Below are 20571 nucleotides of genomic sequence, written 5' to 3'. Positions count from 1 at the left end.
TTACAGAATACAGCTTTGAAGTCTTACTATGCTGCAATCATAAGTCTATGCTAACATTTCCACAGCAGAATTAATTCAAGCATTCTAATAAAAGCAGGCACTGACAGTACCAACAGGTCTTGTGTTCTAATGTGTTGCCTCATTTTGGCTTTGCTAATGCTTTTACTAATGTTGTTTTGCATTGGCAAAAAGATTTGTTTTTTAAATATATTGGTTTGTCGATGTGGAACAGCATCGGCAAAAACAAGATGAGCCATCGCAGAGTGACATGTGCGTCCATGTATCACCAAACATTTAATTATCCTTCTTGAAGCAGTAGCCTTATTTTCTTCCTTTTTTAACTTTTAATTTACTTTTCCAAGATGGCAAATGTCAGTCTCGGAGCATTACATTAAAAGTGTGTGAAAGTACATATATAAAAAAGAGTTGTCAGTAATAGAGCTGCAAAGGTCTTCAAATTATTATGTGATGGTGAAGGTTGGTGGAGCAACAGAGATGTCAAAGCAGTGGTGGACAGACTTAAAGATAGATAGGGAGGGTGAAGTGAAGTAAGGTGGGGGAGAGCACCACAGAACAAGCAGTGGTGATTATATAGAACAAACAGCACACAAGGGAAAGAGCAACAAAACGCATGCGCTTCCATGCTGAAATAATTTGTATAAAGGAATTTAGGAGATGGAAGGATACAAATTATCCAACTAATTGATAGTAAAGAAACGCTAAGGGGAGCAATACAAATAAGAAAAGGAAGGCAAGTTATCCAATAAGAGACATGCAAATGAGACTGACAAGAAAGCAAACCAATGGTAAGTGATGGGCTGACCCAAAGCGCAGCATAAGTATTGGTATTGTCTACAATAGTTCTATAAGTAACAGGAGGCTAAAGCTGGCATTAGATAATATCTAAACAGTGGTGAAGGCTGTTTAGTTCTTTAACACCTGTTTTATTGTATGGATAAAATAAAATACCAAGTCCTAATATAGCTGTACAAAAAGAATGTAATTAAGCAAATCAGCCACGTCCATGTCTAGTTGTAAGTAGGGAGTTGACACAAACTGATGCATGAGCAATATCCTATGTGGTCTACTTTTCAAAAGTACATCTATTTACATTTGAATTGTGCATGCGAGGAATTTAGTGCGATTCTCATTTGCCTGATAACTGTCTTCCATCATGCTCCTCTTTTCAGTAATAAACATGAACATACCCCAGTGGGCTTCTGCTTGTGCCACACGTACTGATCTCGCGATCCTCGATCGTATCGGTAAGTCGGTGGGTAAGTGATCTCCTCCTCACCTGCAACACAAATCACCAACTACAGGATTAGAAATGTTTATTGTATCGCCATCCATAATCCACAGAAAATCAATTTACCTCTACAGGGACCACCTCTTGAATATTCGCGACACAGACCCTGATTCATTCAATGTTGCACAGGTTTTCTCTGAGTTTGCGGCCCTTTCAGGCCTCAGGGTGAATTGGGCTAAATCCTGTATCTTTCCTTTGCAACAGACAGGTAGACCTCTACCTCACCTTCTGCAAGGTCCGCAGGTACCATCTGAAATTGCTACGTTTTGATATCTGGGAGTCAAAATCTATCACACACCTAAGGATGGCAACTTGGGTAAAGGGATGCGTACCTTTGGAACCCAGATCGCTTTTTGATCATTATTGCCATTATCTATAAGTGGTTGTGTGGATTTGGTAAAACTGGTAGTGCTGTCCAGTTTCCTTTATTACTTTACCAACCTTCCCCCTCGTCTCCCATGATCTTTCTTTAAGCAACCAGACTCTCATCTGGTGACCTTGATGTGGGAAGAAGGGCAACGCTGGGTGTTCCTCGCAACTATAAATCCTCTGGTGCATGGGGGAGGACTGTCTCTCTCCCTGTGTGAGATGAGGCTTCCGGAGACTGATGTTAAGGATGGTCTTTTGATCTATCTCCTATTCCTCTGCTCCCCAACAGCTGTAGGCCACGGGCCTGCCCTGAGTAGGTGTGGCCTGTTTAGCTAGGACCAATAAACTAATGGGCACAGTGATACCGTTTGCTCCCTCTATCCCCTTATTAGGCCTGCCCACACCAGCGGGTCGTTTGAGATCATGACACTTACAAGCTTGGCATGCAGTTGGACTGTCTACAGCTGGCGATCTCTTTCTCAATGGTGAGGTGATAAGTTTCACTTCGCGAGTGGTGTACTGGGATCTCCCTCATGGGCAATTTCTCGCACACTAATGTATCTTGCACTCTTTCACCACTCTACTTCAGACTCCATCTCAAGTACCCGCGACACATGAGGTGGATCAAATTCTGCAGGCACGTGGGGGAAATTAATACAGTGGTTTTATAGGGCATTCCACCAACAGTGTGACCCATCCCGATCCACCCTTAGAAACGCTAGGGAGGCCGACTTAGTCAGGACTTTTCAGAAACCTGAATAGGCTAGGATACAGGAATAACGTGTCTAGAGAGGCTCGTTTTAAAAATATTCAATTTAATGTTTTAAACAAAGCTTGAAGATAATAATTTCAATAAAATTATAGCACCCTATTAATGACAGTGGTCGAGTATACCATTCAGCCATTTTAGCCACTCAGCTGTTTCAGTCTGAAGGTAATTCATAATTACTTTCCTTTCCAAATATTTTGGATAATCATTTTCCTGTTGCTTCGTCGATACTGAGCGTCTATATACACTACCTTTGCTTGTAACTGATGATATTGCTAAATGGTTTGTTAGTTTTCTGTGGGCTTTTATTGCACTAAACATTTGGGGTGCTATTCTATTAGTATGTGGACCTTTAATTCAATTTGCAAAGAATGCTGTTAGTTGTCATGGCGAACACTGCTCTATTTCAAATATGTTAACAAAAAAAAATCTTGCTTGTTTGAGTCAAGTCCTACCTCTTTAGACATCAAAAAAATCTTTAATTTGGCGATAGAATGATTTTTCACTCCTAAATAGAGTTTTAACAACCACCTAGACACTATTCAGAAGTACATGTAAAGGAAAAAATTGGACAGCATCCTCCTTTTAAGACAGATGCATTCATTTGTAAAGTGTGGTCTGTGAAATCCAGTAACCACGTGAACTAGCCTAGCAAGAAAATAGCTTTGCTACTCACCAGCCAGTTGAGTCTAGGACCCCAAGTTTTGTCAGTCACAACTGTCAGCTTCTAAAGCTGTATCACATGCAAGCATATTTGTCTTCTAATTATTGTGGAGAGGTTTTTTGGAATTCTTGTTATTTTATGCCTTGAGTTCCTTAAATCGTTTTGTATGAAGGCTTTCCTGGAAAACTAAGCTGACATTGAAAAAAGCACCTGCACCCAGGGCCACCAGCATTAGGAAATTTGGATGGGCGAGTTCAGGCCTCTCTAAACTGGCTCCTTGTATTTTTAATTGGTTGATTAATGATAATCTCAAACACAAATGCTATTTCTGTCTCTAGTGCAAAAGTGAACAAAATGTTTTCACAATGGGGAGGCAGCCGATATTTCTGGATGTATTTTCCTAACCGCCCCCCATTTCATTAAATAAATGAGTGAGCTTCTTCCTGGGCAGCAGCAGACACTCTCCAGAATGGGGAGTCAGTAGGTAAAATGTCTTCCCTCTTGACATCAAGCAGACGCATCAACACAGAAGCCTCAAGTACAGGAATCCAGTAGGTGAAATATCTCCCACCTTGACATCAAGCCGAAACATTAACATAGAAGTCTCCAGTATGGGCAGCTAGTAGGTGAAATGTCTTCCTTTTTTACATCAAGCAGCCACATCACCTGGGAGAATTCTTCAGTATGGGCAGCCAAGAGGTGAAATGTCTTCCCTCTAGACATCAAGCAGCCACATCAGGACAGAAGCCTCCAGTATGGGAATCCAGTAGGAGAAATATCTTCCTCCTTGACATCAAGCAGCCACATCACCTGGGAGAAGCCTTCAGTATGGGCAGCTAGAAGGTGAAATATCTTCTCTCTTGACACGAAGCAGCCACATCACCATGGAGAAGTCTCTATTATCGGCGGTCAGAAGGTGAAATGTCTTTGGTCATGACATCGCGCAGCCACATCACCACGGTGAGGTCGAGCAATGTCTAACAAGGCATCACTTACAGGTTGGTCCAGTGTTCACATCCTTTGGCTCAACAGTTTTAAAGCCAATTTTGGTGAATGATTTTATGATCAACATAATACAATAAAAATAAACGTTACAGAAAACTATAGTAAGTTAGAAACTGGGTTAACTGAAGACACTTTTTAATTCTTTCCTTTTCAGGAGGGAAATGTATGAAATGGAGCCAGAGAAACGACTGCTTCATGGAAGAGTAATTTAGTACTATCACTTTGAGGTAGAAAGCTGCAACACACCTCACACATGCAGTGCAGGGAGACACAATCACTTCATTTTGGCAACCACAAGTGCGAACATATCCCAGTCACTATTACAATATATAATTAAAATGTAATACTGCCTTTGACCGGGTGCCTCATGATTACTGTTGGGCAAAATTGGAGGAAATGGGCATACTAATAGACTTGTTGAGGGCAATTACAGCTCTGTACTAAAAAACCTGGGCGCAAGTTAAAATAGGAGATGGTAGTTTTGTCACAAACAAAATCCGCACTAGGAATGGTCTTAAACAGGGATGCATACTTGGCCCAAACCTATTTAACTTATACCTAGCAGATCTTGTAGGAGCCCTCCGTCAAGAGAACAGCCACCCTCCAATCCTAGAATTAGAGAAGTTAGGTTGCCTGCAGGATGCAGATGAGATTGTACTCTTGAGCCAAACACCAATAGGCCAGCAAGAAGCATGAATTCCCTAAAAACAAACTACATAGACGCTCAAGGGTTAGAGTTAAAATTTCAATAAAACTGAAGTGGTCCGCCTGGTTGTTACCAAATTTAAAAGAGTAATCTGGGTTTTAGAAGGCAAAAAGGCTGAGGTTGCTACCACTTATACATATTTAGGCATCAACCTGGAGCAGCAAATGACCTTTAAACATCATTTAGCCACTTTGCAGGCAAAGGCAGAGTTGCTAACCCTGGGGTTCAAAATACTGAAAAATAAATTGAGCTGTCCACCATTTAGCCATCTTCTTACTGTAACGTAAGCACAGCTAATGCCAATGGTGGCCTATGGCACTGAAATCATGCTCGGTCGGGAAAGCCAGAGAAACTGTGTATACTGGAGATTGCGCGCGGCTCAAAGTGATTCCATCAATAATTTATTTAACCAAAAAGGCCTATGGGATGATTAGTTAAGCCAAGCCATTGAGGAATTAGGTATTCAAGATGTCTGGGCCACCAGTTTGGGAAAATCTTCCTCCAGCCAAGTAACTAACTTCTCAACTTGATTACTGTCTTCACTAGAAGAAGTCATGCCTGGACAGTGTTCAATTCATACAAAACCTCGACATCTCTGGAGTATCTTTCAGCAAGCTTTTCCCAGGTATTAAAGCAGCAGTTTATGTTACATCAATTCGGGTTCATGGACTTTAAAGATCTCATTCTAGCTTGGAAAAATACAGCAGCAAAATCAAAGACCTTGCTTATGCGGTTATAAGCAGGAATCGTTAGTTCATATCTTCCTGTGTATGTCCGGTGCCTTTGGCAGAAAGGAAAATGCTGCTGAAACTAACTTTAAGTCTGCAAATTCACTCCAGCAGACAAGCATGGTTAAGTGACAGCTCACTACTGCTTGTTTGTAAGGGGTAGAATTTCTAAAACCACCTTTAAAAGAATGAAGGCCAGATAATCCTTAAGATCACTCCTTTTGCACAAGTATACTTGATTCAGGAGGCTAGCATCTGTTATTGTCCAATTCAGCTTTCAATGGAGGATCTGGAGTCAGTAAAGGAGCACGCACAGACTACTTTCAATAACGCTTCTTTACAGTAGTCATGGGCACACTGCATTACTACCTGGTTCAAGGGAATCACGTTTCACTAACTATTGCACTTTATATTATAAAACAAGGTTTTTTTTGTAAGGGTAAAAGGGGCCTCGCAAAACCATAGGGAACGTGCCACAGGAGCAGTAATGGTTAGAGGACATTTTTATTTCCACCATAATAAGTCTAAATTGTGAGAACTTTTAACCTATCTGTAAGGGAAATCGGAACCCTCACAAACCATAGGCAAAGCACCAGAGCAGCAGTAAGAGGGCATTTTTATTTCCATTCATAATATGTCTAAATTGTGGTAACTGCTAAACTATTGCTTTTATTCCATATGAAAATGCTTTTATATTTTATGTTTGACACGATTTAGGTTTTACATGATTGATGAATACTGGAAACTTTGTAGTGTTTTTTATTAATTAACTATACAAGAAAATGACCATGGCTATATCATTTTCTGTCTTTACCTGAGAGGAGACGGATGAGCTGTATGTGTGTTTAACAACGACACCCATGATGTCGAACCAGAATTATTGGTTAGGAATGCTATCTTCTCTGTCACCAGATATTTGTCAATATTCATATAAACTTAAAAGAACAAGTTTATCCAACACGTAAGAGAACAGAAACACTTTATACGATTAAATACTGATAACCCAAAAAATTGAACTGAACAAGTACCACAAGGATGCCTGGGATTTAACAAAATATTTTTTGGTCGAAGTTCAGTGTCTGCAAAGGACAATTATATATTCCCTAACGATGCTCCGCAACTTATAATAATATGAACGTGTCAAAGGGCTCACACCGCACCATAAATAAAGCATGCAGTCTAAAGCCGCCCAGAAGGCCTCCAACATCTGGCATACTTAACTGTATATGTATAAAAATAAAGATACACATATAAACACGACCAGCACATAATTTGCATTCAAGGCTATGGGAGTGAAAGATATTGCCCAGCCTGCTACTATCACAGACCATAGAAAATACTATTTAATTTGCTAGATTTCTCAGATCTGTTAACTGAGATTACAAGGGTAGATTACTTTGTGAAGAAAAGATAAGATTTCTCTGGCAGAGAAAAAACATATCTAGCACGAAAAGGGACCCCCCCATGATTTTCAACCAAAAGTAAGAAATCTAACTTTAAATGTGGTGGGAGAAGCAACATTGCTTCCGTAAGTCCATGCTATTTCATAATGCAGTTGTCTACTTTGCAGATCATTAGTCCGCGGTAGAAACTTTTCTTTGAGGGTAGTAGACTCTGCTGAAACAAATTTTACATCGTCACACTGAAAGGGGATGACTTGGGTTGATGGGTTTTAGAAAATGAGAACTTCTAGTTTTGAGGAGGGGGAGTTGTCCTACATATATTAAGGACTCAGACAAAAACCACAGGATCAAATGTATAGCCACAATGAATCGAGGGTGTATGTCCTGTACACACAATTAAGAAACTAAACACCCTTGCTTTTATTTGTAGCTCTTTCAGATTTAGATAAAAGATTTATGGAACGTTTAACCCTAAATACTGTTTGAGGGGTTATTGCTAAGCCTGAGCGGATGCTCAGGACTTCACTCACCTCAACAGTGGTAATCGACCTGGAAGGTTAGCTCAAAAAGTAAAATATGACAGGATTTCACATCTAGATTCATCATGGGGACCAGCAGTGTTCTTAGGTCGCTTATTCACGCAAGTATGTGAAGAAGTCAGATGCCATCCTGCTCTGAACTTGGAACGTCAAACAATATGACTGAAAATGATTGACAAGCCATGCTGAAATATTGTGTCCATGCCATGCAGGTTTTGGAAGCCATCACACTCTGTAGGTGTTGGGCCGACCACAGTAACACCAACGTTCTTTGGCTAACTTAAGACGGCATTTAAAGAGGAAGGACCTCTTGACCTATAAGACATCTAACATGGTCTAAATAACACGCCTTTTCCTCAAAGAACTCCACAGAACTCTTGGATGTTCTCCCTTCATGATACTCCAATGTCAGGAAATTACTGACATGGCGGTACATCCGATAGTTACTGGAGTGTCTGTGTAGGAGAAGGTGCACATTTGTAAGGGGCCAGCTTTGAGTGCAAAAGAGACACAGTAAGGACCCAGGTGAGAGTCTGGGCTATTTAGTGTGCCATTTCTGTTCATGTTTGGGAGCCTGGCATAGGCTGGAACAAGATAAGCCTGGCAACGGGAAACAACCTTGATATCACTCATTCTTGTCTTCATGAAAAAAAGAAAAAAAAAAAGACACTTTAAAAAATAAAATCCTTCTAAAATTGCCATAGTTCAGTGAAAACCCGTTATGGCCACAGAATCTTGTAAAGCAGTTGAAGATCCTTTGTCAAAAAAGCTGAAACATCGAGGGATGATTCACAAAGGTAGACTTACACCTTTGTGTAAGTTAACAATTGTTTGCTAATCACAAAGAGATTTATGAGTAGTATATTTACGAGTGTGGAATCTCCACACATAAACAGACCTAACACAGACATAACCTAAATCTTACCCAAGGGCAAAACCCTTTTCCTTAAAAAGCAGACGCTAGTGCTCATGATCCTTACCCCAAAGAGCAGAAAGATGAACTCATTAGGATGGTCACTACTCAGGGGCGCAGCTTGGTCAGTAACACTGGGGGGAGGGGAGCTTCCGATTTACCAACAAATATGACAAGCAGGGCACACGGGAGGGGCTAAATGGGCAGTGGAAAGGGAGATGAATGTAGAATGGCAGGGGTAGTAAGTGATAGAAAACAATACTTTTTAAAATAACCAACATTCTTGAAGACTTTCAAAGCAGAGAGGGAGCGAATGTGCAAGTGTTTGTGTCTGTGTATATTAATTCCTTTTTAAATCTGACAGACACCTGACCATATCCGACTGAAAGCACCTGTATCCAATTGTTTGCCAGAAAAAAAACATTTATTAGGGGGGTGTAACACCCCAAACAATCCCCCTGAAGCTACCCTCTTGGCACTACTCTGAACTTAATGGTGCTGCGGCATTCTTTCTGCCTGTGTCAAATTCCTCTTTAGTAAGGCTGCGTTAGAATAACAGCATGCATCAGAACAAGGGAGCACCAATGGCCGCCCAAGACCCATATAATAAAAGCTGCTGTCCTAAAGCCACTGGAACAGAACCAGACCATACCTTCTAACCGGACTGAATAAGGGCTGGGAGTAATAGGATACTTTCAAAAGGAGCAGCACCTCAATGTACTAGAGTGTCAAGGAGCACTGTGTGAAGAACAAATGAAGCAAAGGAGAAGAAGGAATATTGCCAGGCTGATACATGGCCTGTGGGACTGACTTCAAGCAATGGTTATAAAGGTCATTGATATAAACATCACTGTATGCTCAGACCCAAAATATGAATGCATTTGTACAGCTGTCTTCTTCTTGTGTCTGTTTTCTCCTCCCACCTTGTCTAGTGTAGGAAGCTGTGGATGGTTGCCTATAATGCTGCTGATAGGCCGGTCTATATTGAGGCTGTTGATACTGCCTATGGTAGGAGCCGCGAAACGTTAAAAAACCCCTATCTCTTGCTCCCCGAAAGGGCTGCTTCCTGTACAGCAAAGTACACAGAGACCGAGCAGTGTCCATGTCAGCCTTGATGGCCTGTAATGCATCATCTACATGCTTGCCGAAAAGATACTCTCTGTATCATATCTAGAATCCTGGACTGTACCTATGGTCTGAAAGAGGTCGCTTTTAACCATCCTTGGCAGCGTAATACAGCTGCTCCCACCAGCTGACCGAAACCCGTGGAGGCTATAACCAGGGCACAGTCAATTAGCTCTTCAGAAGTACATTCTCCTTCCTGGAGGATTTTCCGTGCCTCAGACTGTTTGTTCTCAGGAATGAGATCTATGAAGGTGTTCATGTCAGACCACATCTGGAGATCATAGCGACCCAAAATCGCTAGAGAGCTGGCTGCATGGACAGTTATAGCCGACATGGAAGAAAATCTCTTGCCCACATTGTCCAGGCATCTGCCTTCCTTATCAGGAGGAGTCGATATAGGCATTGACAGATTCTTAGAACGCCTTTGTGCAGCTTGGGAGATGACAAAATCTGGCCTTGGATGCCCTGTCAAACACGCTGGAAAGTCCTGTGTTGCCTTATAGTTTCTGTGGAACTGGTGGAACAGTCGCTGGAATCTGCATGATCTTGATGCCTTCACTCCAAATAAAGTCTATAATTGGAATTACTCTCACAAACTTTCTTACCTGTTCTTTGAAGTTGTGGAGAAAGCATTCTGACTGTGAGACTGAAGTTGGCAAGTAAAACCGTGTGGCCGCTCTATCCATCAAGTTGTGAAAACCTCCTATATCCTCTGATGGAGAATCTGATGGATAAGGAGGTGGTGGTGAAGGAGTAGGAGCTAAATAATCATCCCATTCATCACTAGAATGTTGTGGTGTTGAAATCTCTCCTTCTCTTTAATCCCCTGAAGAAGAAACATCATCTCTGGGGGGAAGCGGCTATTGTAGGCTGTGGTGTATGCCTGGGAGTTGCTGGAGGTGGAGGTATACTCCTTGGTGTAACAGGAGAGGTTGGAAAAGGTAGCTGCTCCTCAGCTGCAGTTGGGAACCTCCTCTTATAATCCTGCAGCATGGACTGCAAGTCTTCAATCAAGGAGGCAGGCATCTGCACAGTGTCTCTTGGCTGATGTGGAGGTTCATAATAGCGCCTTTGGTGAGTATAATAAGATTGGTACTGTTGTTCTTACTCATCCTCCTCCTCCTGATACTTGACATGCAACTGGGATGGGCTGTGTGCATCACCAAACGGGCCCTCATCTGACTCCTCCCAGTCAAGCAGATGACTAGGAAGTAAGGTTGTTACCTTACTTGGTGAAGTATCTTGCGGATAGATTGTAGACCTAGACATAGCTGTAATCTTAACTGTAGCGTGAAGGTCAGGAGACCCAGAGGAAATATGAATCACATCTTGGCTTACAGCTACTATTGGCATCGTCGATGGTGTTGACGACGATGGTCCCGTAGACGGCATTGGTGTCATGGACGATTTCTCCATCAACAACAGTCTCGTCGACGGTGGCCTCGTCGATGGCGGTGCTGTCGACGGTACTCGCGTCGCCGTTGTCATCAACGACGATGTTCTCGTCGACAATGGTGTCAACGTTCCCTTCAGCGACAAAGTCTTTTTCTGGATGAGCCTTCGTCGACGGTGGTATAACTAAAGGAATAGGAGCCTTTACCACAGACGTCACGTAGTCGACGACGGTCTCATCAATGAGGCGGTGGAGACAGTGGATGTGGAAACCGTCGTCACTGTCATCGACGGTTGTGTCGTCGTCAACTTAAATTTAAGAGATACCTTTTTAGAGGTGGAAGGCTCTGATGAAGGAGAACGGTGAGAGGACTCCTTTTTGTGACGAGGAGAGGATGGCTCAGATGAAATTAGCACCCTCTTTATGGTGCGTTTTATGACGTTTCCTGGATCACTCAGCCTGCCCCAGGTCCTCAGATCTGGACCTTTTATGAGGCCTTTCTGAATCACTCTCCTCACCTGAAATACAGGATTTTGCCTGTAACCAGGTCAACAGTCTTCCTTCTCTGTCACTAACGGTCTTCGCAGAGAAAGTGCGGCATATCTTGCAATCTTTCACCTGATGCACAGGATATAAGCAGTATAAACAGTCTTTATGTGGATCATCCACATGGAGCCTTTTTTTTGCCACAGATCTTACAATGGCGAAAAAGGCCTTTCCTGGAAGAATCCGACATTTTCTGGGTTTTCTGAGAGAAAATCTTCCTTTCAGAAGTAGTAAACTGAGCAGAGCTCAGGGAGACTCCCTTCACACGACATGTGGTAGAAAATCTGAGGGAATGAGCATCTCTTGAGAGTATTCTAGAGGGTGCTGGAGCCTGATTGGTCATGAGTCAAGTTTGGTTCTTGTACAAAAAGACAAGGATAGGCTATATGAGTGATTTGATTAGCATTATAGCCTATGGAAACGTTTTTGTGCATACTCCTTTTTCATGTACCGTGGGACTCCCACTTCAACGATGGGGATGATTCAAGCATGTGAATTTATAAAAGATCCAATACTGGATAAGTAACATGTACTGAAAATAATTTGTTCTTGGAAGGCGACAAATTAAAATTTTGTCATATGAAATAAGGATATGATTGTTTCCTTTTTATGTATTGGAGCCTTGAGATGGCTTTTGTCCAGAGTGCAAGATAAACAGCACTGCTGAAAAATTCAAGGTGGTAATGAACCAAAGCAACAGAAACAAACTTTGTTGGAGAAAGGCAGGAACTGGAAAATGCAACCAAGTAAATACAGCTAATGTCAACAGGAATGAGTGAGCACTAATAATTGTTGGTTAATAGAGAGGTTCTTATAGGTCAGGATTTCAAGGTTCTTAACAACTTGGACTCGCTTCAGTGCAGGGCACAGCAAAGATGGCCATGATTTGTATTCTCATAGAAAAGAGATGATTTACATAATTATTTTGGTCTTTGATGGAATGTGGCTCGACGTCAATATTGAGGGACTGTTAATTCAATTCACTCAGTACGAGGATGCAGCTCTCAATGTGGAGTGTAGGAATTGAGGCCTCAAAGTTGAGTCACTTAAGAGTTAAAGGATAGGCTGCAAACCCCTGAGAATGAAGTCTTAGGTGTACTGGCATTATGCCTAGGGTACTGACACTCCGTGCTGAGGGCAGACTTCTGCAGTCGTCCTGAAGACTTGCTGAAATGCTTGTTTCTGGGATACAGAAGATATACAATGATTCACCCTGCTACAAGGGACTCACAAACAGCTTTATTACAGGAGAAAGACTTATGCTAATAATAAACTGATGCTGCATATCTGAATACTTTAAGTTATCGAGAATCAGAAAGAAACACTGAGTACTATAAAATCACTAGATAATTTGTACTTTCTTGACACTTGAAAGAAGGGGAGACACTAAAATCTGTTTGTAAGGTTTTGCCTTGGCTATACACAATGTCTAAGAAGAGATATTTCACTTTAGGGGTTGATCTGTGGCTAGGCAGGCCTGCTTCGAGTTATACTGTAAGTCTATATAAAAGGAAAAACTTCTTGGCCTCTACCATTCTTTGGTGACTTTAACCATTTTAAAATAATGTACACGTTTATATGTAGCCATGTGTAAAGTTCAAAGACAGAAACCAAATAGAGGCAATAGGAGTGATCTTTGAAAGTGTGCAATGATATGTATTTACTGTTTGGCAACATATGCAATATGGAAAACAAATTTAGCAAAACCATTTAAAAAGTGAAACTAAAGGAATGGTCCAGCAGGACCCCACATCCACACTAGCCTGGCACTGAAGTGCACTCATTTTCAGGTGACTGGGCACAAAGTGCTGCCAAAGCCAAAGGATGAACTTTGCTGACCTACTGCCACATGCTGTGTTGGGTGGAAGCAAAATGTGAATGCCACTTGAATAGACTAATGGAAGAAAGCTAACTGAAAACCCCAATATGTAATACACATGTATTTTTATTATGAAATGTTTGGAATACATGAGGCTACTGAAACAATTAAAGCAGGCACTAGGACAGACCTACAAATTAGGGTGAGATATTTTAGTATAATATCGAGGTACCATCACCCATACACACTGGCATACACTGGCTAGGACAAAAACATGGGGCCAGATGTACCAAGACTGGATTTGTAAAAAGTGGTTGCAAATTGTGAAGTGACCAATGAGATTTTGAGAACCAACCTTTGTACTATTAGGTTGGTTACCAAAATCACCATTTGGATTTGATCGCAATCTGACTGCCTTTGTAAATATTGATGAGGCAAGTTGCAAATTGCGACTTACTCCTATTGGACCACAAGGAATGTGGACCATCATGTATGTGATCATATTTAAGTATTTTTTTAATGCAACTTGTTTCTCTTTAAGGAAACGTGGCTGAGTTTATAGGAAAAAATACTTTTGTAATTTTTTTTTTTTTTTTTTTTTAAGATTGAAGGGAGTGATGGCCTAGACCACTGCTTATTCCCCAACAAACGCCTTTTGCACTCACAAAGATGAAAAGATCACCATTCACAGCATTCTTCTAATCTGCCTTCTCATCACCACATAAATCCATCCGCTAGAGCATTTTTCTTTAAATGACCTATCACATCATCTTGTTCTGGCTGTATCCTCATTAGTCTGACCTCTATTCCATCAAACGTCCAGTGCTCTACATCGTTTTCACCAGTTTCATTTTGCCACCCTTAAGAATCTCTTCTGTTTTATCTTTTCCTTAGCAGCCCGACCAGTCCATCTTACAGGGACCTTTCTGTTCTGGTTTCTCCTCAGTCCTATAGCTCTACCAATAAAAAGATTACTCACTGAAACGAAAGAAGATCTTGTTCTTCTCCCTTTCCAGATTCAGTTGGTCCACCTTCAGCAAAGGCTCAAACTCCTTGCGATTGATGTAATTTAGAATCTCCTACAAGACAAAACACCATAGTAATTTCTAAAACATACATTTATATTTTTAAACATTCAGCTATATTGACCATAAGTTGTATGTAATATTAACAATTTAAAATTACTATCGTTTTTAATGCTTCTGCGAAGTGGTGAATCAAAGTGTTGTAATAAACAGTTATCTTTCATTTTGAATTATCTGTACAAGGGATATTTGCGTGTAAACATACTTGCAAATAAAACAATCATTGTCACTACCAGCACTGCAAAGCTAGTTTTCCTCATGACAACGTGTCTTGAATGTCGTATGGAAAGCAAATACCTGAGAAAGATCAGGTATCACTGTCACAGGAGTTTTATCCTTAAGACTAGCAACAAAAATTTACCATACTGCGTTACCTTTTTTCTACGGGGAAAATCAACATCCATGAAATTCATTTATTGGTGCAGTGAACTACTACTGTATGAGAGTGTCTTTTGCTCTACAATTACCTGAAGCAGTGAGAATAGAAAGTTATAGGAATATTACCAGTTTAAAAAAAATAAAACTATGCCAGTTTTACTGTTTTGTAGTCGTAGGAAAATGCCCCTTTTTGCTTGGTCACCCTTATTTTTTTTGCTAGTTTTTGTTCCTCCTTTTTTTTTTATGCTGCACACTGGGACACTGCTGTCCAGTGCCCAGTGTATGTGCTCTGACCTAAAAACATATCCAACTGGTATACTCCCGACGGCCATATTTACCTTACCTATAAGTCCCTAATATATGGTACAAAAGTTTCATCAAGACTTACTTTAAATAGCACTACTGGACTGCAGCATAGATGGTTTATCATTAAAGTTACAACAAAAAGCCTGCCTCCTAGCCTTGCCTCTGCAAACTTGATATGCAGTTTTAAAACTGAAATTCAACATGTTGAAATAAACCTTTTGCCAGGATTAAACTGTCCTTTTTAATACTTATAAGTCACTTGTTAGGTAGGACTTAAAATCCCATACAGCAGAGTGCATGGTATTTAAAAAGTAAGATATGTATATTTTATGTTTCTCAAGTTCTGGCAGTGAACATCCTACTAAGTCGTTTTTCACTGTGGCAAAGCTAGCTCTCCCATATGGAAGCTCTGGGATCAATTAAAACACCTTATTAATAGCTAACTTCAGATTGGGAGTAGCTACAAAAATGATTCAAGGACTCATTTTAAAATCCATCTTAATGATCTAATTGGACTTTGACTATTTTGAAAAGGACACTTTTAAAAAGTAGTTATTTTACTGCCAGAGCCAAATGTGTCTTTCTGCAAGTTTTCACTGTTCGCCAGGAGCTGAATGTCTCCTTAATTAGGTTTGAAGTGCTTCACAGAGCTGAGACAAAGTGAGAGGGGATGACCTTCCTCTGACATAATGGCCATGTGGGCTGGTTCCAAGACCTAATTAACTTCAAAGGATGCCTATCCTGACCGAGGCAGATACAGCTCACACCGGTGGCCCTCTATTGTCCTGCTAGCCTGAAAGGCAACAATTTCCATGGGAAAGGAGCTGATTGCAGAACTGGTTTAGAGTGACCACAATGAAGGGTGAGCACAGACAGCTCTCTACAGAGGTAGGAAGATTCTGCCATCTTGGCTGTAAGTAGAGGCCTATTATGGGAAGGTGTACAGTACAAACAGGAAGTGTTGCAAAAGTGGTTAGAGTTACCAATGGGAACTTTTACCCCCTTAGTTAAGGAGTACCCAGCTGTTTCTGCTGATTTCCAAATAGCAATTTTATCCGAATAGCTGCTTGGAAATCGGTATCCCTTATGTAGGAAACTTTTGTTACATTATTGCGATTCCTAGTGGGCGCAAAGATGCCTACCTCATGAATATTAATGAGGTAGGTTGAAGCTTGCAACTCATTAGGAATGACTGCCATCACAGGGATGGTGGCCATTCATCATGTCACCAATCGTCATGCAGGACAATGTAAATAGCCTCAAAATGCACAGGCTCAATAGACAACTCAACTAAGTAATGGCAACACATTAAACCCAGATGGAAGCAAATGAGTAAAGGAGGCTGAACCCACTGAGTTTCATTATCACTATAGGTATTAATATGCTTTTTGAAAGAGTTGATGACGCAAGTGTTCTTAAAAGATAAAGCGTCTTCAGTCAGACCTAACAAAATAAGGCTATCCTCATATGGACAATGCCTGGAAATTCAATGAAACTACATTACAATGAAGAACATACCCAATCTGCAAAGAAGAGGGGTACCCCAGCAACTGAGCTACATCTGAGAAGAAATCCCCAGCCTAACAAAGAAGCACCCAATCACACCTTCACATGAGGTCAAGAAGCTCTGAACAGATGACCCAAGGGAGGTTCAGTAAGCACTGCAGAAAGAATAATCAGGTTTTGTAACTTGCTGTATAAATGATTCCAGTGGTCTCCGAGAGCCCACTGCAGAAAATATATCCTTGTGTAAGGCTGATGTATTAAAAACATGTCCTCAGCCACAACAGGCGTAAGACCGACCTCACAGCATGGAAATACAAAATGTTAGACTTGTGTATCATCAAAAGTAGATAGAGTGAAAATATAGGAAACAATGCTGATCATCAAATGCTATGTGAATGCCAGTAAAGTAAAGAAAAAAAGAAACTTAAAATACAGCATGCCCAAGTAAACAATGTTCTTAAGATTCTACATTAGTTTTCTATATTTTCACTCTACCCACTCTGATAACGACACAGGGGTCTAATATTTTTCTGCAATTCACGAGTCGAGGTCACAGTTAACACACAGATGTTTTTGATCATCTTTCACCTCTCAGTGTTTTTAGTTTCCTCTGCTTAAGAGCATTTATGCTTGACATTACAGATTAGATATGAAATGTCCCCTGGTGAAGGAGGGATTGCAGAAATGCACTGTGAATCGTTACATTCAGAAGAAACAGTTATGACGCGACAATGACATTCAAAGATGTACAGAACTAATGATTCACATGTACACTGAATTGATAAAATACAGAGCAATACATCCAATGAAAATGTCCAACACAAGAATCCATAATTATTTAAGGGCTTATTGCCCATCACACAGTGCGGCTTGGGACTATGATTATTTTTAGGTATAGCACCTTATACTGTTACTGTGACCCGAGGATGGAGGAGAGCCAACCAAGCCAGCATGAAAGATCGTTGTAACTACTCCAAATTTCATTAAAACTGGTGTGCTTCTGGAACCCCTATTTATCATGAGTCTATAAGAAGGTTGTTTTTGAACTAAATAGTGGAGAGGTTGGGATTACATTTCAGAAACTTTGATTCTAGATGCCCATGAAAACAAGCCAGAAAGTTGGTACGGATTTTTGACTTCAAAGACCGAGAATCGGGACTACAGGTAAGTAACCATTTCTTCTGCATCATAGGATCTTTATTGATTATCTTGAACATAAAAATAGAGTAGCAAGCTAAAGAAACATGATAATCCTTGCAGCTCCTGGGCCTAACAAAGAAACATTGTACCCTATATGAGAAACTAAAGGAAGGTGAATACAGAGTTGGACAAAAAGGTTCCTCGGAGCAGCTTTACCAACGTTCAAGTCAGCTTTCGTATCCGAAACAAGATAATAGTGTCTTCAGAAAGTGATTTCCAAATGGGTGCCTAAAATATGTTGGAAACAGGAATGTTTCACAGTCTGCCCGTGGTGGCTGCTTTCACTCTTGTGGAATGTGCTCTGGGTTTCTCTGGCAGCGCTTTAATAGCCAGTTGATAGCTGCAAGGAAATGCCTCCTTGGCATGGTTACCCCCTGACTTTTTGCCTTTGCTGATGCCAATTTATGATTTGAAAGTGTGCTGGGGCCTGCTAACCAGGCCCCAGCACCAGTGTTCTTTCCCTAAACTGTACCTTTGTTTCCACAATTGGCACACCCTGGCATCCAGGTAAATCCCTTGTAACTGGTATCAAGGGCCTCGATGCAAAGGAAGGTCTCTAAGGGCTGCAGCATGTCCTACGCCACCCTAGGGACCCCTCACTCAGCACAGACACACTGCTTCCCAGCTTGTGTGTGCTGGTGGGGAGAAAATGACTAAGTCGACATTGCACTCCCCTCAGGGTGCCATGCCAACCTCACACTGCCTATGGCATAGGTAAGTCACCCCTCTAGCAGGCCTTACAGCCCTAAGACAGGGTGCACTATACCACAGGTGAGGGCATAGGTGCATGAGCACTATGCCCCTACAGTGTCTAAGCAAAACCTTAGACATTGTAAGTACAGGGTAGCCATAAGAGTATATTGTATGGAGTCTGTCATACACGAACTCCACAGCACCATAATGGCTACACTGAAAACTGTGAAGTTTGGTATCAAACTTCTCAGCACAATAAATGAACACCGATGCCAGTGTACATTTTATTGTGAAATACACCCAGAGGGCATCTTAGAGATGCCCCCTGAAAACATACCAGACTTCCAGTGTGGGCTGACTAGTTTTTGCCAGCCTGCCACACACCAGACATGTTGCTGGCCACATGGGGAGAGTGCCTTTGTCACTCTGTGGCCAGTAACAAAGCCTGTACTGAGTGGAGGTGCTTCACACCTCCCCCTGCAGGAACTGTAACACCTGGCGCTGAGCCTCAAAGGCTCACCCCCTTTGTTACAGCGCCACAGGGCATCCCAACTAGTTGAGATGCCCGTCCGTCCGGCCACTGCCCCCACTTTTGGCGGCAAGGCTGGAGGAGATAATGAGAAAAACAAGGAGGAGTCACTGGCCAGTCAGGACAACCCCTAAGGTGTCCTGAGCTGAGGTGACTCTGACTTTTAGAAATCCTCCATCTTGCAGATGGAGGATTCCCCCAATAGGATTAGGGATGTGCCCCCCCCTCCCCACAGGGAGGAGGCACAAAGAGGGTGTAGCCACCCTCAGGGCTAGTAGCCCTTGGCTACTAACCTCCCAGACCTAAACACACCCCTAAAATGAGTATTTAGGGGGCCCCAGAACCAAGGAAGATAGATTCCTGCAACCTGAAGACGAAGAAGGACTGCTGACCTGAAGCCCTGCCTAGAAGACAGACACCAACTGCTTTGGCCCCAGCCCTACCGGCCTGTCTCCCCACTTCAAGAAAAATTGCAACAGCGACGTGTCCCCCAGGGTCCAGCGACCTCTGAAGCCTCAGAGGACTACCCTGCATCTAAAAGGACCAAGAAGCTCCCGAGGACAGCGGCCCTGTTCCACAAAGACTGCAACTTTGCAACAAAGAAGCAACTTTTAAAGACCACACGTTTCCCGCCGGAAGTGTGAGACTTTCCACTCTGCACCCGACGCCCCCGGCTCGAACTGCAGAAAACTAACTCTACAGGGAGGACTCCTCGGCGACTGCGAGCCCATGAGTAGCCAGAGATGACCCCCCTGAGGCCCCACAGAGACGCCTACAGAGGGAATCCAGAGGCTCCCCCTGACCGCGCCTGCCTGCTTCAAGGAACCTGACGCCTGGTAAAGACACTGCACCCGCAGCCCCCAGGACCTGAAGGAACTGAACTCCAGTGCAGGAGAGACCCCCAGGTGGCCCTCTTCCTAGCCCAGGTGGTGGCTACCCCGAGGAGCCCCCCCGCCCCCCAATGCCTGCATCGCTGAAGAGACCCCTGGGTCTCCCATTGAATCCTATTGCAAACCCGACGCCTGCTTGCACTCTGCACCCAGCTGCCCCAGTGCCGCTGAGGGTGTACTTTCTGTGCCTACTTGTGTCCCCCCCAGTGCCCTACAAACCCCCCCTGGTCTACCCTCCGAAGTTGCGGGTACTTACCTGCTGGCAGACTGGAACCGGGGCACCCCTATTTCCATTGAAGCCTATGTGCTTTGGGCACCACTTTGACCTCTGCACCTGACCGGCCCTGAGCTGCTGGTGTGGTAACTTTGGGGTTGCCTTGAACCCCCAACTGTGGGCTACCTTGGACCCAACTTTGAGCCCTGTAAGTGCTTTACTTACCTGTGAACCTAACCAATACTTACCTTCCCCATGAAATGTTGATTTTTGCACTGTGTCCATTTTTAAAAATTGCCAAAACTGTACATGCTATTGTGATGATTCAAAGTTCCTAAGATACCTGAGTGAAATACCTTCCATTTAAAGTATTGTTTGTAAATCTTAAACCTGTGGTTCTTAAAATAAACTAAGAAAATATATTTTTCTATACAAAAACCTATTGGCCTGGAATTGTCCGAGTGTGTGTTCCTCATTTATTG

General features: G+C 42.3%; 1 protein-coding gene across 2 annotated transcripts in view; it reads right to left on the bottom strand.

Moving 5' to 3' along the window:
- Positions 1-20571, bottom strand: part of INPPL1 (inositol polyphosphate phosphatase like 1) — an 818513-nt gene that overhangs the window by 168366 nt on the left and 629576 nt on the right. For both annotated transcript variants that reach the window (XM_069203762.1, XM_069203763.1), the window contains exons 16-17: positions 14268-14367; positions 1209-1297 (exon numbers count right to left, since the gene is read on the bottom strand). In XM_069203762.1, coding sequence (XP_069059863.1) covers positions 1209-1297; positions 14268-14367 — 189 coding nt within the window. The remainder of the gene's footprint in view (positions 1-1208; positions 1298-14267; positions 14368-20571) is intronic.

This window comes from Pleurodeles waltl, chromosome 8 (genome assembly GCF_031143425.1).
Source record: "Pleurodeles waltl isolate 20211129_DDA chromosome 8, aPleWal1.hap1.20221129, whole genome shotgun sequence".
NCBI classification, from domain to species: domain Eukaryota; kingdom Metazoa; phylum Chordata; class Amphibia; order Caudata; family Salamandridae; genus Pleurodeles; species Pleurodeles waltl.
This window is presented reverse-complemented; position numbering and strand designations above follow the sequence as displayed.